Source organism: Colobus angolensis, unplaced genomic scaffold (genome assembly GCF_000951035.1).
Source record: "Colobus angolensis palliatus isolate OR3802 unplaced genomic scaffold, Cang.pa_1.0 Scaffold517, whole genome shotgun sequence".
Taxonomy (NCBI): Eukaryota; Metazoa; Chordata; class Mammalia; order Primates; family Cercopithecidae; genus Colobus; species Colobus angolensis.
In genome coordinates, this window is record NW_012118677.1 from 288,830 (window position 1) to 308,291 (window position 19,462).

The 19,462-nt window shown below is 41.9% G+C and overlaps 1 protein-coding gene across 1 annotated transcript in view; it reads right to left on the reverse strand.

The window, feature by feature from the left end:
* STK39 (serine threonine kinase 39) overlaps positions 1-19,462 on the reverse strand; it is a 300,851-nt gene that overhangs the window by 231,402 nt on the left and 49,987 nt on the right. Inside the window, exon 6 of the mRNA XM_011960610.1 lies at positions 4,549-4,668. Coding sequence (XP_011816000.1) covers positions 4,549-4,668 — 120 coding nt within the window. The remainder of the gene's footprint in view (positions 1-4,548; positions 4,669-19,462) is intronic.

The window sequence follows — 19,462 nt, forward strand, 5'->3', positions numbered from 1 at the left end:
TTCATTTTTTCACTGGGTGACAAGAGGCTGAAAAGAAACATGACTTCAAGAAAAAGCACTCATGTAATGGATTTTAAGGGAAGTCAAGAGTGGCCCAGTACAGCATCCCTAGCCTTAGAGGTTGACCACAAACCAGAGAACCAAGCTTTTGCAAGAAACCTCAAGGCCATCTTCACACAGAATATACCAGTCTGCAAGACAATGGGTCAGACCCATTGAGCAAGTCTTAAATTCCTATTGGAAAGCAGGAACTCCCTCAAGGGAATACATATTGGAGAAAAGTAAACTGTCTGGTCATCTACTAAACCATTTCTGGGCAAATAAAGACAAAATGTCCAGAAAGACATCCCTTAGTTCAAAAATCTCACCAACCCAAAACAAAAATGAAAAGACTCATTCACTAGTCTATGGTCTCCCCCTAAAATAGGAATCCACTCTGTTTTCCCATCACCTAAGTCAGTGCCTAGCATCTAATGGGGTTTGATAATTCTGGTGTTAACAAGTTCTGCTCTAAAACTGTAAGTATCTCCTAGAGAGCCTAAACTAGTTATAATCAGTCATTTACACCACCATGGGCTTGACAAACCTGGAGTTAACCACAAATGTGGGGTTAACAAATTTCAGAAATTATCAAAGCATCTATGTTGGCACAGTAAGGAATACAGAACAAACCAGAACATATCCTTGGCTCCTGGAAAACTAAACACTAAGATCATTATACCTTCAGAGATCAGAATACAGTTAAAGGCCAAACTCCAAAACATACATGAAAATTCAAAAGAATACATAAAAAAGGATTAGATTGATTGCTATTAATATCATACCAAGAAAAACATTTATTTGGGAGTGTTCTTCCTTCTTTTTTTTTTTTTTGAGACGGAGTCTCGCTCTGTCGCCCAGGTTGAAGTGCAGTGGGGCGATCTCGGCTCACTGAAAGCTCCGCCTCCTGGGTTCACACCATTCTCCTCCCTCAGCCTCCCGAATAGCTGGGACTATAGGTACCCGCTACCATGCCCAGCTAATTTGGGAGTGTTCTAATCTAATTGCTGTTAAACTAAAATTAATTTTTAGTGGGCATAAAGCCTTGTACTCTCATATACACACCCAAAAGTCATCCTTTTGATGGGCTCAAGCATAATACAGAAACTCAGTAAATATTTACCAAATAAATAAATAAATGAATGCCTATTTGATCTGTAACTAACTTTACAGAATATTACAGTACTCATTTCAACAGTATAAATTTGAATCATCAATTATTTAGCACCAATGATCTCGTGTAACACTTCCTCTCCTCATTCACAGAGAAGCTGACACCATAATTAGCACTTCCCTTCAGAAATGATGACTGCTTGACTCCTTCTTCAGCAAACCCTGGATCCAGCTCCATGACCTACGGGAAACTCAACTGACAGCCCCTATCACATAAAGAAGTAGAGTTCGGGCCCAGTGGTCTAAAACTGTTGTGTGCCATCACTTCTGACCTATGTGTGTAAATCCCACTTTATTATGGGACAAAGGGAGTGGGGACAGGAAGGGGACAGGTAGTAGATGGGGGCTGAGCTGGGAGTGGGTGTCAGGAGGTGATACAGTTTCATCAAGAGAAAAACATGTCCCAATGGCCAAAACATAGTTGATAATTGTGACTTCTATGACATAACACTCTCACAAGAAAAGATCCCAGTGGCCATTGTTTCTTCTAAGAACAATGGTTTCCAGTTAACACATGGCCAGTCTGTTAGATGATGCAGTGCACTGACCTGTGTATAATACACACTCACGGAATTAAAGGATTATTAGGATACCGGATGTCCAAACACTGCCACAATGTGAGTCCTCTGAAATAATAAAACTGCAAGCAACAGCAGTATTAGACATTGAAAAGATGACAGCAACTCTGTTCCACACAATCTCATGTGTCAATAACTGGGCCATAAAAGCTGGGCAAAATCAGGCAGCCTATACTCTGTAAATTTTATTTATTTTTGTTTGAAAAGGACCTGGGAGTTGTACATCCTAAAGAACCATAGCCATTTCCCCCCTCTCTAAATATATCAGCACACCACAAGGTCAAAGGTTCAAGGGTAGGAAAGATCAAAGCAATAACTCAATATAAAATGAAAAATAAACAATGCAAATATATTCTATTGCAACATGGGCATTAAGGAAAGAAAATAAGAATGAGAAAATGAATTAACTGCTAATAAGCAAACTCATAAATCCTAAGACCTCAGACGAATGAAGCAAAGCACAAAGCCACAAAAGCACCAGTCCTTTAGATAGACAGCTCTACCTAAGTTACACGTAGCTCCAAATGACACTGCTATGCTTACTGGTTCCAGGGAAACAAAGGAAAGAAATCGGAACGACCAGCCTCCCTGCTGACCTCCACCCAGACGCTTACACAGTTACCATCACTGGACACTGACGATGGAAGAAACGCCAGCAGAGGGAAACATGAAGGCTATGGGCAGCTGAGGGCTTGGTAGAGACCAGAGATCAACCCATCAAACCAGAAGGCAGGCTCCAGAATTGTCAGGCACAAGTACACACAAGCCTTACATATATTCTCTATCAATATTCTGCTAATGGCAAAAAAATGGCTGAGACCTCTAACAGAACACCACAATCAAACACAAGTATCAGCCGGGCACGGTAGCTCACATCTGTAATCCCAGCACTTTGGGAGGCCGAGGTGGATGGCTCACCTGAGGCCAAGGGTTCGAGACCAGCCTGGCCAACATGGCAAAACCCTGTCTCTACTAAAAATACAAAAATTAGCCAGGCATGGTGGTGCATGCCTGTAATCCCAGCTACTCAGGAGGCTAAGGCAGGAGAATCACTTGAACCCAGGAGGCGGAGGTTGCCGTGGCCGAAACCACACCACTACGCTCCAGCCTGGGCAACAGAGTGAGACTCCGTCTCAAAACAAAAACAAAAACAAAAACATAAGTATCATAGGCAAATTCTTGAGTGATACATCCAAACAGTACATACAGTTAAATATGTACTCCAAAATTTTTTTTTAAATGTTAAAGTACACTTATGCATGGTCACAGAATTTCAGGATTCCTAAAGGGATCTTAGAAGAAAACTTCCAATTCAACTCTTTTTAAATCGCCCAGAGCTGTTGTGTAACTCTACTAAAGCCACAACAAGTTTAGTGGCAGAAGCAGGACCCAACTCTCCCCACAGTTTATAAAATGCCTTTTCCAACTCAGAGAAAGAGACCTTGAAAACTGGTTGAGTGACAAAGGTACAACATTACTGGTCACTAGGATAGCAAGCAACAGACAAGTAGCATGCAGTAGGAATTTCAGTAAGAGCAAAGCACGGCTGAAATTTCAAGGTGGGTAAAAGCCTTAAACGTATGCACATTTCAAAAATTAACATTAAATTGTGGTAGCCCTGGTTTTCTTCTGAGTTTTAGCGGGCAATCCATTGTTTCAATAAAACCCAACGAAATCTATGCATTGTGTAGCCTAATTTAAAATGTAAGGCCAAACAGATCTGGAAAAGTACAGCTTTATCCTTGTACTTAATTTATACTATAGTGTACTGTAATTAAGCCTAAAATAAAAGCTATATTCTGAGTAAAGACAAAAAGCTCTTGTTAATGACATTCCATTCTCAATGTAGACTGTAACAAAAGGCTTCTTCATTTGCAGCCAACTGTCATTATACTTTGTAGCTTGTATGGAGCTACTGGACTAATATTTGTACTGGGATTAGTGTGGGGATAACCAATCAGTTAACTCCTCCACTGCGGCTTTCTATTATCCTCAAATAAATGGCCAAAAGGGAAAAAAAGAAAATTGGCCGGTAGAATAACAACGATATTTATGAGATTAAACCCTCAAACCCTTCACAGTTTGCCGGGCAACTAATAACCATTTGCCAAGCTGTTCATTTAATAATGAGTCAGCTAAGCCAAAAGCAAATGTTCCTTCAACCAACCACTGCTACTATAGTCATATCTACACTGACAAGCTCCAATTATTTATATAAGGTCCTCATTTAGAATAAGTACAAATTGCCATGTTAAGAAAAACAAACTCCTCTCATTAGCCAAATGCAAGCTACAGAGCATTTTTAAAAAATAACTCAAATTTGTGTGATGCTATAATTTATGAACACTAAAATGACCAACAAATAGTTTGGGGGGCAACTTCCATTTGTGTCACACATTCTAGATGGAGGGCCAGAAGCTCACCATCCAAAAACTGCAGTCGGTAATCCTGACATGTTAGGTTATGCCACAGTGTGTGCCCTTGATACAGCAAGTGGAGTGCCAATGCTGAGGCCATTCTCACCTTGGGATTACTTGAACTGAGCAAAATACGGTTTCTCAAAGCAAAGGAAGGTGTTCATTATACGACACAATCATAAGGTACAGTCTCATTAATCTGGGGAGCAGGAAGTGGTAGGGGCTGCTTTCCAAGAAATGCATATGTCAAAATAGGAGATTAACACCTTTCTCCCAACCATCTCCATATACCCATAGGTTAAAAAAAGCAACCAGCAGGTATTCCCTGCACTGTTACTTACTAATAGTTCATCCATACTGGTCTGGCATTTTTCCAAGTTGATCCGTTTTATTGCTACACGTTCTTGCCTGGGTTTGCATAGGGCTGCTTGAACCACAGCAGTAGCTCCACTGCCTGCAATGAAATAAAAACAACATCAGCGATCAAATGGCACACTGTGAGGTTACTATCTGTAACTATTTTCCTAAAGATCAATTTTTTTTAAACTCTTCTACTGAGAGTACTCAGAACATTACCATTTGACATCTTTTTTTAAAAAGAGTTTCTTAAATCCTAAAATAATTATCTGGAGGAGGAAAAAAAAAAAACTGCATTTTCCAATGTATGTCTGAGGACACAGGGGACAAGGGACATGAGCATCTACATACAACCTTGCATGAAAGCCATTTCCATCCTCAGTTCCTGGTATTTTCTAGTTTGAGGGCCTTTAAAATATCTCAAGCTCTTCTTCCACTTCAACCCAAACCAAACCACTCTAGTCTGAGCTCCTTCAGGGCTTTCATGAGAAGCTGAGATAATTGATCTGTCTGAACACTCTTTGAGCTTATTTCTTCAGAGCTTTCTTCACAATGAGAAAAACAAGAATCAACCCTAGTATTCTCATGTTGAAAGCACAACTTCCAAAGATGCCAAGCAAAATGATGCAAATATGTAATTACAAAAGCTCCTGACATTCATATAAATTTTCTATTTCTAAGGTTTAATGATCATTAGCTAATGCACTCAGACTCCTAAGAGACAGTCATGTCATTATCCATATTTTCTAAGAGCGAAATGTAGATGTGTAATGATTTGCAGCAGAGCACAAAGAGCTCCTAATTGGTTTTATATTCCATAGGGGCAAAAAGGTCTTCAGGTTAAGGCATCTCAATTCTGCAAATAATACCAAAAATGCCATTCTCATCACATAAATCCTCTACCACTGCAAGACAGCCAACAAGAGAAACAGCCTGCACTCAGGATTGTGCAAACGTGGTCAGAGGTGACAATCTTTCTCCCTAAAGTTTTTCTTCAGGTAATACTTCTCAAATGATTCATCACATAGCATTATAAAAGGGAAAGCAGGGGAGTATCTGGCAACAAGAGATCAGTATTAGCTTTCCTAATATATGTGATAGAAAGGCATGACATTTCTAGTGCGAATCAGGGCTTTCCCACCCCAAGGAAGGGTCAAAATGGGTGTTTATAGGGCTGGAGCTCTGCCCTATCTTCTGCCCTGTGGCCTCATCATCAGCTCTGGCACCCTGACTTGGCAACCCCAGCAGATCACCCTACTCCTCCAAACCCAGGTCTCCAACTTGAAGACTACCATTGCAGGGAAGCCCAATTTGTGTTCACCGGGAAAGAAAATCCACACACACATACTGACCACCCACTGCACAGTAGGCACTTCACTCCTTATGAGCCTGTACATTTTTATTACTAGCCTCATTTTACACGTGAGAAAACTAGGACTCAGAAAATTTGCCCAAGGTCACACAGAGCTAGTAAGTCCCTGAGCCAGGATCAGCATCATGTCTGCCAGACTCCGAGATCTGTGCTTTTGTTCTACTTCTCACAAGCCAGAGCACACCCTTCCCTTCCTCACTTGTTCTGGCCTTGCTAGGAAAAAGCTTTCTTCCATCCTATATGGTTCTACAGAAGACAAACAACCTAGAGGAGGGTCTGCATGAGCCTCACTTGCTAGAGCTCAGTCTGGGAAAAGAGTGCTATGGACAGGTGGCTTGAAAGGGCGTTCCTCTCCCTAATCTCACTGCTCATCCATCAGCTGCTACCCCATTGGCTGCTACTCCAGGTCCCACTAGGTTGGCTTCACTGGCCCTGCAGATCACAGCCCACTGGGTTCAATCCAGAATGGTCCAGATGGCAGAGCCAAACACCAAAAAAAGTCTGCTGATAGCAAAGTATATTTTCCAGTCTCCAGAACAAGACACTATCACTGAAGGGAGTCGCAGAGAAAGTGCTATGCAGCTGGTTAGCACTGGGCCTGGTACGCATCAGAGAAATCAACAAACATCTTTAGCTGCTGATGGGAAACCATCCTCAGCTCTACCTGCAATAAATCTCCCCCCAGCTCAACTTCTCCAACCTTAATCCACATTCCAGAACCTTCTCAAATCAAGGAGTTTCAAAAACAGGAAAGAATAAATTAATTCCCAGAAAGGACAAAATAAGCATATGTAATACAGGGATACCTCTCATAGTCAGTTAAGTGCTTGACAGTGGAAGTCTCCTAACCTCCAAGGAACAAAAAGTAAGAATTCTAAAAACAGGGAGGGGTAGGTGGTGAGAAAAATATTTTATTAGAGCTTTACAACCACAGAATTATTACTGCTTTACAACCACAGCTGACTAAGGAACAACTGGCTACTGCTCATCTCTAGACAGAATAATTAGGAAGCTTTGTGACCTGAGATCACTGTCACAACATGAATGGATTTAATCATTCATTAAACCATTTGGGAGATTCTATTCTAAATCCAAAGATTTCCCTTCTGTAGAAGAGACCAAGAACAAAGTTAAACGTGGAAAGGCACCTTAAAGAGCATCAAGTCCAACTCCCTCACCTTATGAATGAGAAAACAGGGTCTTGTGAAGGATAGGGATGTGCTTCCTGCAGCAACTGGAAAACACAGGATTAGGACCCTAGGCATCCTTACTCCTCATCTACCATTCTGTGCACCAGGTTGGTGTTTTTTCCAATTGCCAGTGAGGATCCAGCCCTGGTCCAATAGGATTAGTATCCTTACAAGAAGAGGCAACAGAGAGCTTACTTTCCCTCTCTGCCATATGAGGACACAGTGAGAAGGTGACTGTTTACAAGCCAGCACGACAGCCCACCAGAAACTGGATTGGTCAGCACATTGATCTGGACTTCCTAGCCTCCAGAACCGTGAGAAATACGTTTCTGTTGTTTAAGCCACTCAGTGTATGGTATTTTGTTACAACAGCCCAAGCAGACTAATACAAAAGCCTTGAAATGTCTGTTCAAAGTCATTCTTCCACTAACACCTATGGCAGAAAATGCCATACTAATTAGAAGTTCTTAGAAACTTCCTAATGAAGTCAGCAGCAAATGGCAAGTTTCAACTGAAAGGCCTCTGGTAGCTCATTGTAGTTCGCATCTTAGGTTAGCAGGAGCCTTGAAAAGAAGGTTAGACAGGGATTCTATCCAAGCATGGTATTGATTCCCTCTGTGATGAAATCAACTCACTGGGTGGTGGCCAGCATTGTTTAAAGGAAGCATCAGAATGTACTAGGGGTAAAAACTGCTTTATGAAACTTTTGTTTCACTTATGCCCAAGCTTTAGTATGACATGTTTTACTGTAAGTGATGATCAAAAGTTTGAAGTTTGTTAGTACTAGATGAGGATTCCCAGGGTTAGAGTAAATCCGTGCTTTGAAAGGAAAGGAGGTGACCTAACTGCATAATTCTAAAGGACATTTAGAAATAATACCAAGGCTCTTGCTTTAAGGGTTTTTATGCACTTTGCTGATTAGCTCAAGAGGAGGCTAAAAAATGTGGGGCTTGTATATACAGGAATTGGACAAGGGTTAGCACCATGAAATAAAACAGGAGCAATGAATATGTTGAACAGCACCTTGTATTTATTTTGAACAATATATGATATTGACACAACTCATTAACATTAGTAGCATATTTTCAGTGAAGTATCATGTACCACTTTGGGAATAAGAGTTCTTAACATTTTAGGAATTTCTCATTTTATTCCTGACTCCTATTTCAAGTACAATAAATCATTCTATAGGATTACGGTCTGTATGCACATATGCACAAGCTAAGTGAGCGCGGCTTTAAATTTTTTCAGTTCACTCTTTTTTTTTTTTTTTTTTTTTTTTGAGACGGAGTCTTGCTCTGTCGCCCAGGCTGGAGTGCAGTGGCCGGATCTCAGCTCACTGCAAGCTCCGTCCCCCGGGTTCACGCCATTCTCCTGCCTCAGCCTCCCGAGTAGCTTGGACTACAGGCGCTCGCCACCTCGCCCGGCTAGTTTTTTTGTATTTTTTAGTAGAGACGGGGTTTCACCATGTTAGCCAGGATGGTCTCGATCTCCTGACCTCGTGATCTGCCCGTCTCGGCCTCCCAAAGTGCTGGGATTACAGGCTTGAGCCACCGCACCCGGCCCAGTTCACTCTTTTAAGTCACTCTGTCTCAATTCACTGTTGCTAAGTAATTACCGACTAAGAACAGCGACTTGGAAGTTTTAGATAGTGATTATGTCAATGGCAATCAGAGGTAAGAGATTCCTCACGTTCACTACCATGACGCAGATTTTTCCTTTAGTTGACACCTCTTCTCATTTTCCCCTCCATATTGCTGCTGGTATTAAGGTAAATAACCAGAACACTGCATACCTGCGTTTTATATTTTCAGCTATCCAAAAAAATATTTCATGGAAATATAATTTAGTATTATATCTCTGCATTTCACTAAGGTCTATATGAAATTAACATGAAAAACTTCACTGTTTCTTTTGCAAAAATCACTACTATTGTCAAATGCAGTCTCAACAGTATGTTCAAAGTCCCTGCTCCTATGACTCACACAATAACTTCCTCTTTGCATTTAGTGCTAGGGTAAAAATGTCTTCCTTCCAAGTAACTTAACAGATAATAATAAATATGTCACATCATATTTTCCTTTTTTGTCCTGTCAGAAAGCTCAAACCTAAATTTCCTGTTAAAACAGCAACTCTCCTTAACCCAGGTTTCCTGTGACTTCTTCTCCTTGCCCTCTCCGTTACATGGCACCTATTCCTTTATGCTTAATTTAGTGGTACCTCCAACACATGACACAACGTTCCTATAGTCCACCAAGGCAAAACCTTCTTGAAACATCACTACCTGATCAAAATGTGAAAGAATGTGCTTAACAGTTCCAAGAAAACTTTAGGCACAAAAAAAAGCAGCAAAAAGATATTTGCTTATATTAATTCATCAACAAACAGCAATTAAATCCCTACTATGTAGCAGGCAGTTCACTGGATAATAAAGTGCCAAAGGTGACCATTCCTGTTTCAAATGGAATAAATCCTTCTATAGGATCACTTCCTCTGCAGAGGTTAACAGGGATGACTGAAATGCTGTTGTGGACTGAATGTGTGTTCCCCTAAAATGTCTATGTTGAAGCCCTAATCCCCAATGTGACTATATTTAGAGATACAGCTACAGATAATTACCACCTTTATGGAGGTAATTAAAGGTTAAATGAGGTCATCAGGACACAGCCCTGGTCCAATAGGATTAGTATCCTTATAAGAAGAGACAACAGAGAGCTTACTTTCCCTCTCTGCCATATGAGGACACAGTGAGAAGGTGACTGTTTACAAGCCAGCACGACAGCCCACCAGAAACTGGATTGGTCAGCACATTGATCTGGACTTCCTAGCCTCCAGAACCGTGAGAAATACGTTTCTGTTGTTTAAGCCACTCAGTGTATGGTATTTTGTTACAACAGCCCAAGCAGACTAATACAAAAGCCTTGAAATGTCTGTTCAAAGTCATTCTTCCACTAACATCTATGGCAGAAAATGCCATACTAATTAGAAGTTCTTAGAAACTTCCTAATGAAGTCAACAGCAAATGGCAAGATTCAACTGAAAGGCCTCTGGAAGCTCATTGTAGTTCGCATCTTAGGTTAGCAGGAGCCTTGAAAAGAAGGTTAGACAGGGATTCTATCCAAGCATGGTATTGATTCCCTTTGTGACTTTAGACCTAACTGCTGTATCTAGACATCAGCTTCCTTAATAGGCATAATAAAATACACCTCTAAGGCTCATAACATGTTTTACATCCCTGAAAACATCAACTCAATTGATGTTAGGCTCTCTCTCTGGGACTCATTTCTCCATCTGTGACATGAAGGAGGTAAACTATATCTACTGTTTATATGGCACCCAAGGGAAAAGAGGGCAAAGTGGCTCAGGGTCAGAACTGAGTTTCATTGTGCTTAGCACCAGGAAGATTCAATTGGCTTAAAAGAGACGACAGGAGAGCTAAATTTGGAAACCAAAGAACTAAATGATTTATAAAATCTGATACAGCACAATGAGTATGAGTTTAAAATATAGGAGATAATACAATTCAGAAACAGCTGTGAATTAATATTCCATAGCAAAGATTGTCATGTATAATGCACATTGATATCTAACCTTAAAAAGTTATTTTAAGGCCAGGCACAGTGGCTCACGCCTGTAATCCCAGCACTTTGGGAGGCTGAGGCGGGCGGATCACAAGGTCAGGAGTTTGAGACCAGCCTGACCAGCATGGTGAAACCCCGTCTCTACTAAAAATACAATCAGCTGGGCATGGTGGTGCACACCTGTAATCCCAGCTACTCAGAAGGCTGAGGCGGGAGAATCAGTTGATTCTATAATAAGGTTGATGATTAATTTTTTTAATATAAAAGCATTGTGAGTCTAATAAAAATCAGTTGATTTTTAAAGTTACTTTAAAAAAAAAGAAAAAGTTACTTTAAAATATCTGTGTCAATCCAGTTGCATGGGTTCACATCCTAGCCCTGCCACATACTAACTGCTTATGCTTGGATGACTTGCCTAACTTCTTCATGCCTCAGTTTCCTCATTGGTAAGTTGGCCATAATGCTACCTCACTCATAGAGTGGTTGTGAGGATTAAATGAGTTAACACACAAAAAGCCTTTGAAACTGTGCCTAGCACATAGTAAGCACTAATTAAATCTGAGCTAGCGTTGCTCCTTAGGGAAATCCCTCCAGGTCAGTTAGTGTCCTGTCAATCTGTCATTTTAACACCACATAATATTTCATAGTATTAATGTACCATAATTTATTCAGCCCTCCTTCTGTTGATGAGTATCCCCTCTCTTTCTAGATTTCATCTCCATATGAACAATGTAGCAATAAACATCTAGTACTTTAAAAAACAAATTAGTCCATAAGAACTTTTCTTTATGTTAAAGTTAAGGTGTCAATTGTCCAGTAACCCCTTCCCATAAATGGCAAGATTTTTTTCAAGGCATCACATTAGCCTCTAACATTAGTTACGGTCCCTGGAAGAAAGTTCTAATCACCATATTATACTTAAATGAGAAACACAAAGTCCAAACTTTAATAAGAGTTTGACCATCTCTTAGGACGTGCAAGGACTCCTTAATTACACTTAGCTGTCCTTTACCAGTGAACAGAGTCAAGCCTAAGAAAGCTCAGGCTTTCTTTTTAGAGGTGCTAGCTGGTGATGGATAGTAAACAAAACAAATGGCTTTGGTTCAGCTGATTTATTCTAATCCTGCCTTTTCCCAGCTTACTCTTTGAGCTCTATTTATATCATGTGTCCAACCTCAAAGCCCACAGGTCAGTCAGTCACATGAGGACCAGAAGCTGGCCAGGGGAGGACTTGAACGAATGGACACTCGTGAGCTCTACAGGGGCACAACCTGCCACTCTGCCTCAGTTAACTGTCACCATCTGAGATCGCTGACCTAGCACAGCAAGACAGTCAGAATTTTCCAGAAAGGCTGAAAATCCAGAATTCTGCATAACATCTCCTAATATAATAAGGTTGATGATTAATTTTTTTAATATAAAAGCATTGTGAGTCTAATAAAAGTTCACCACAGGCTGTTATTTTGCCTGGGTGTGTTACTGCTATTCGCCTTCAAAGGTACACCCTTCCTTACCTGATGGTCCCAATTTTAAATTATTAGATTGCACGTGTGAAACTGCCATTTTTCTAGATCAAAAATGGTCACGTCATACGGTTCAACATAGTATGAGCATGTACTCGGGACACTGACTCAAACTGATCTACTACATGTCGCCATCCTCCTCGTCTTACTATTTCACACAGAAAGAAAACCTTATCGCAGCGACTCTTCTGTCATCTGGTGCATTCTATGTGGCAGGAACATGTGCACAGTGCAATCTCAAGTCAAAGACAAACAACAGTCATGGTGAGATACACGCAACTTGCCCTACACATTAATTTATAAAACAGACACTCCTGCTGGCCTGTCTGGATAACAGTGCACAAACCGCTCGCCTCCACTGAGCCCAGCGCAGCACGACTATGTTTCTCAAGGCAGCTACAAACTGGTGACCCTCCTAAATGACCTGGTTTGTGTCACCACCACGCTGACTAGTTTTGTCCTTCTGCCTCCATCAAAAGAACAAGTTAGTAGAACCTCCTTCCAGGGTTGCTGGAAAAGATTTAGAGCAGGCCGGGCGCGGTGGCTCAAGCCTGTAATCCCAGCACTTTGGGAGGCCGAGACGGGCGGATCACGAGGTCAGGAGATCGAGACCATCCTGGCTAACATGGTGAAACCCCGTCTCTACTAAAAAATACAAAAAAAAAACTAGCCGGGCGAGGTGGCGGGCGCCTGTAGTCCCAGCTACTCGGGAGGCTGAGGCAGGAGAATGGCGTAAACCCGGGAGGCGGAGCTTGCAGTGAGCTGAGATCCGGCCACTGCACTCCAGCCTGGGCGACAGAGCGAGACTCTGTCTCAAAAAAAAAAAAAAAAGAAAAGATTTAGAGCTTACCAAAAATAAAATAAAACATAAAAAGCAAAGAGTAGGATTAGGTGGATTAATGGCTACTCAGTGAAATGTACTTACATTTCACCACCGACCTGGATAAAGTACCTTACCTGGGAAAGCCTGTTAAAACATTTCGAGATCACAGACCTCACTGAAGAAAAGCAGCCCTTGCAATTTATCAAGAACCATCTGATAATACCACAGAAAAATAAAAAGTAGTCCGCAGTTCTGATTTTAAGAGAGATAGAGGAATCAAACCAGAAGAAATGTAAATAAACTCACCTTGGACCACAAGTTACATCTCAAGTAACAACTAAAAAAAAAACAAAAAACAAAAAAACTCTATAGTGAGTACAATTACTGAACATGCAGAAAGTATATGGATTGGGATAGCTAATATAAAGAAATTCAATAATTTACTAATTTTAATAATTTTCAATAATAATGAAAATTATTATTAGGGAGTCTAGGTAAATTCAAGCCAGCCACCAGATGAGTCGTATGTGTGAGATAAGGAGCTAAAAAAGAACAGACTAATTTCCATCTAATTCAACGTGATTAATACTGGAATTCACTCCTAGGCATTTTTGTTTTCTTAATGAAACACAGTAGATTTTTTAAAAATCACTCTGGGAGTATGATTGCTTGCCGGTTTAAAAACACACACACACACACACACACTCAACATTAGTCTCAAGAGCACTTACTCAGAGGTTCAGCCCCTCAAAGCTAAAACTCTACTGTAGGATTTTCATCCTAATACTGACACTGACAAACATGCAACCTGGAGTAAAACACATAACCTTTCTGCCACTGAAGCTGTTTACCTTTTAAGATTACTTCATTTTGATGGGGAGTATAGGGAGAAGAGCCCGCCCAAGCTCTGAATTAATCACTTGAGATGTTACCTTCTTGAACAACCCCAAGGAGAATTAGTCACTTCCTCACAGTTCCCAGACAGGGACTCTCTACATACCTCATCCTAGCACTTCCATGCTTGTGGAGCAGTCTCCTCCAGCCTTATTATTCCTAGAATCAGCCCTTCCACCTAGACCACTGCCTGGAACACAGGAGGCCTCCATGAGTGTTGGCTCAGTGAATGGAATGTACATCAGCCGATCACTGGGGAGGACACCTGCAGACAAGGGAGGTGAAGCTGTGCTCCAAGCTGGGTCTACACAGAGGAGAGTAGGCACTGGTAGGCTATATAACCTAAAGCAAGGGGAAGAGCACTTTTACTGGATGCGTCATCTCTGGACTGCTTACCATGCGTGTGTTTTTAAGCAGGTCACTGGGGGGGATGTGGCAGTTAACCTCAAGGCACAAGCCTAAGGAGGCTCTCTGTCTTCAGGTATTTCTGATTTGCAGAACATCCAGTTCAATTCTAAAGTCAGGTCTCATAAGAGAGCTCATTCTGAAGAGGACTGTTCTATCTGAATTTCAATTTTTAAAAACTGAATCCACTGGCCCCTGTTCAGCATGTAGAAGCCACACAAAACATGGCAGGCTACTATAAACTAGGGCCTTCAATAATTCTATGTGAGCATACAGAGATGATATAAAACACTGAACAACAACATGAAAAACAGACAGGAGCCCACAACAGCCCTCAAAATCCATGTCAGGGAACACTGCATCAGGCACTAGACTGTAGGCAGGACACATTCCTACAGAGAAAATCTGACTTTTATATTCAGTAAAAGGTCACTTTGAAGTCCTTGCCCCCTGCAAACTCAAAGTCCAATGATCTGGCAATACTGAAAAACTTCCTGTTCTGCTTGGAGGGGATAATCCAACTCCTCCCAGCAAAACCCACTTGTTTTACTGATTAAATCAACAAAATGGAAGCCAACATTCCACAAAGAAATGTCTATTGCTATTCACGCAGATAAATAGATACACCCACTGGCAAGGCCAAAAGGCACAAGTGTCCTGGTTTGAATATGTATGGTGTGGTGGTGGCTTCTGATTCCTTACTGCTCCAACCTCAAGCCACCTGTAAATGGGAAGGGCTCTAAATGCAAAAAGAAGAGCCAGTCCCTACTTCCAGGTCAGTACCACTCCATTCCCTCTCTGCAGCTATAGGCATATTGGCTTTGCATAAATAAGAAAAAGGAATCCCTCTGACTGAACACAACGGGGTGCAGGGCCTGAAATGCTGACTATACTCAGTTAGGGGGAAAAGCTCTTTTCTCCCAGCTAATTGCATCAGAGCTTGTGGGCTAAACAAGGGTTGGATTTTCAGCCTCCAGGGGCAACATACAACCTTGGTGGCCTTCGATCAAAGGTTATTAGCATATCCACAGCCCATGCCCTATTAAAAAAAAAAAAAATTAAACTTGGTGTCTAAGCCCCAGTAAAACAACTCCAGAGCCAAGAGGTAACCCCATGGGAAGGCCCTGGATTTGGGCAGATTTTTTCGAAGCCTCAGGAAGAGGATAACTACATCAACCACACCTAAGATGTCTGTTCAAAAAGCAGATTCTTAACCCTATATCCAACCTATTGAATCGCAATTATTGCAACTGGAAGCCTGAAATCTGCATATTTAATTAGCTTCTCTAGCAATTCACCCACATCCTTGGATTTGAGAACCATGGGTCCCCTCCTGGGTATCAGCTTCTCTCGCCACACCTCTGCCAGGATTCTAGGGTTTGGGGAAATTAATCAGTCAGGGGCTATTAGGAAAATGGAAGCAATACTATGTAACACAACAGATATTATTTAATACGAAGATCTCATTCAACAGGTGCTAGAGAATGGAAAAGACTGAGTAACATAGAGTTACTCAGGAAGCAGCAGGAAGCAGCTACCACTCCTGGGGTAGGGCTGTAGGAAACAAAGGGAGGAGGGGGGGGTTATCAGAATCCACACATGTAGGAGGAAACCCGCAGGGCTGGGACCCTGATCTCTGAAGGGGAGCCCTTTCTGAAGGTCCACATGGGACTGGCATGGCATCTCAGGGGGTGCCAGGAGGCTGGCTCCAAGAGGTAGAAGGAAACCAACTACTGCTGGCAGAGGGAAAGACCCTTTCCGAAGCTAAGCTGACAAGAACAGTAACAGGATGAAGTGTGTCCCTTCTCCCTCCTGCAGTCTTCCAGAATTCCCCCGGTGCCCCCATTAGTAGAGCTTAACAGAGAAACAGCAGGCAAAGAAGGAACGTGGAAAGTGGTCTGCTGACTACCAACCCAATACCCCAAGCAGATTCTAGGAAGGTCTATCTGAAGCTTAGAGGAAATCGCTTAATAAGGAGCCAAGGGAGTGTGACCTCCACCAGCTCCAAAAAGAGGCTGGGGCTTTTCTAAGCTCCATTAACAATGGCCAGGCTTTTTTAAAAATTCTCATTTCACTCTATTTTCCAACACAATTACTAAAATCATCCTTTTTAATACCTAACACTCTCCAAATGTTTACTCTGCACTTCTAAACCCTGCCCCATTCCACCCCAATCTACTTCCTCTGGATCGAGTAGTGGTTATGACTGAGGGTCTGGGGTCACACAGCCCCAAGTTATGTGACCTTGGACAAACTGCCTGTGTGCTTTGTGCTGCACATTCCCCAATTATAAAAAGCTAATGAAAATAGCATTTACCTCACAGGAGGGCTGTAAATATTAAATGAGACTACACATGTAAACGTAGTAATATAAATGTACCTGTCTGGCACTGAAGTGTTTAATAATGTTTTGACTGTTGGGGTTAATAGTATCCACATGATTATCCCAGACACCTGGATAGAAACTAGAACTAGGTCCACTACACCTTTTGAGAAAATGCCTGCTCACCCCACCTCCCTATGATCAGCTCTGCTCCCACTCAGCCCCAGTTCCTGCCAGCTACCTATCAACTCCCCCTCTTCAAATCCCACTCCTGAGGGCCAGCACTGACAACTTTTATATGGTAATGATTGGGCGCAGAGAGAAAATTATGCCAGGAAAGTGATTCATTGTTCAAGATACAATTAGCCCCACTTCTCAGGTAACTAAACAGCCCTGGCTACCACATCCATGATGCAGCAAGTAACTAAAACATTTCTCCTACTCAAGGACACAGGAAAAGAAAGTCCACTCACTTTAATGCCACCTCTCCATCTGATCTGATTGCACTTATAATCCAACTCCTGCTTATCCTGTCTCCTCTGACAACCTGAGGTCGTCCCCTACGTTACAACCGCGGAACAGGAAGTAAGATCACCCTCTGCATGGTAGAAGTCTTCCTTCCCCTTCTCTTGACATACTTTCACCCAGAAGCAGGGGCATGATGCCACAGTCTGAAATGATGGCAGAAAATAAGAGCCACAAAGGAAGAGGATATCAACTGCAGGAACACAAATGTCCAGTGCAGTGAAAAGCAGTGTCTTGGCAACCCAGGAGGCCCTGAGAGCATCGTTGAGTGAGAAGGAAAATTAAAAGACACATCCTCATGAAGGGCACGGAACACCTGCTAAGCCCCAGTGGAAGCAGCGGCATGCTGCAGTCTCTGCCTCCAGCAGCCCCAGCCCAGAGTTCCTCCTAAGCGAGGCCACCTGCAGATCCCACAATACCATGAGTCGGAGCCTGGCAGGACATCAGGAGAATGTTCCCTCCTTTAGTCTTGGGGCTGGGGGCTAAAGTGTTAGGACTGTGTCGTACTGAAAGATGTGGAGATGACATAAGGGGTCACCTGGGTGTGCTGTGAAAACGTCACTGCTCATTTAGTTAGTATGGGATGGGTGTGAGTTCTACATTTCTCAAGTTCCAGGTGATGTGATGCTGCTGGTCCATGTCCCTAAATTATCCCCAAAGGGGCCAGGCACCCACCTCCTAACAAGAGAATAGAGTTTAGGCCCCTATGGAAGGAACTGGAAAGGAGTCCCGAGGCATGGAAAAGCAGATGCCTCAGCATCAGGGACAAGAGGTGCCAGTCTGGGAAGGGTCTCGCCTGCCTGCAAGCATCCAGAAGGAGCAGATCCACTCCAAAGAATCATAATTAAGGAATTTAAGTGTATTGAGCTATTCAAAAATGAGAATTCAGTCGAGCATGGTGGCTCATGCCTGTAACCTCAGCCCTTTGAGAGGCTGAGGTAGGCAGATCACTTGAGGTCAGGAGTTCAAGACCAGCCTGGCCAATACGCGAAACCCCTTCTCTATTTAAAAAAATAAAAATAATAAAAATAAAAATTAGCTGAGCATGGAGGTGCAGGCCTGTAGTCTCAGCTACTCGGAAGGCACAGGTGGGAGAATAGCTTGAACTTGGCTGGCAGAGGTTGCAGTGAGCCAAGATCACGCAACTGCGCTCCAGCCTGGGCAACAGAGCGAGACTCTGTCTCAAAATTAATTAATTAAAGTAAAATAAAAACAAAAATGAAGATTCAACATTCCCTCCATCCCATAACATGTAAGTTTACTATTTTATTTTTCGGGTGTGCTTTTCAGAAATTCACTACAAATGAAAGATGAAGACAACTCCTGCCTTAGTAGAAATTAGTAGAAAAGGCATAATTAAATTTCAGAATTATTTCCAGCACCTATGGTTGAAATTAAGTTGGACTTTATCTGGAAACTTATTTTATTAATCCAGAAAACATGATACCTCAAACATTATGGGTAAAGATATAAACAAAGTTGAACAGTCAGCTGATTGCATCTGTTTTTATTCAACTTATGTTGAGCCTCCAGTCACACTCACATTAAATAAACTTGATAACAATACGTCTAAATTCAACCTATACAAGTTACTGGGTATGATTTTACAAGAAAGGAAATCATTACAAGTATTGATTTTTTTTTTTTTAAATTGAAACTACTTTCTTACAGCCTGAGGCCCAGGTCCCCGGATGTATGACACATCTCTAACTAGAAGCAGATGGAGAGCTGCTTAGGATAGCATGAGTTTCAATATGACTTACAGTCACACATTTACATTTTTTTTTTTTTTTTTTACAGCTAGGCTGATTAGATTGATAAGTACTTGTTAAACTGACATTTTCACAGATGAACTTTATTTCCTCTCTCTTTCATTTACTCAAATGATAGGAAGTATTTAGTTTTACATCCTCATTGTCAAGCTTTTGTAACTAACATTTCTACCTTGAACTCTAAGCTCTCAGAAGACATAGCTGGGCAACATAATGAGACCCCGTCCCTACAAAAATTTTTTTAAAAATTGGCCAGACATGGTGGCACATACCTGTAGTCCTAGCTAGGGAGGCTGTGGTGGGAGGATTGCTTGAGCAGAGGAAGTTGAGGTTGCAGTGAGCCACGATGGCACCACTGCACTCCAGCCTGGGCAACAGAGCAAGACCGTGTCTCAAAACAAAACCACCAAAAGACAGTTACCTACAACTGATTTGCCTCATTTGCTGCCAAGATAACTCTCCTGCACATAATTTAATAAAGTCCAGTCAG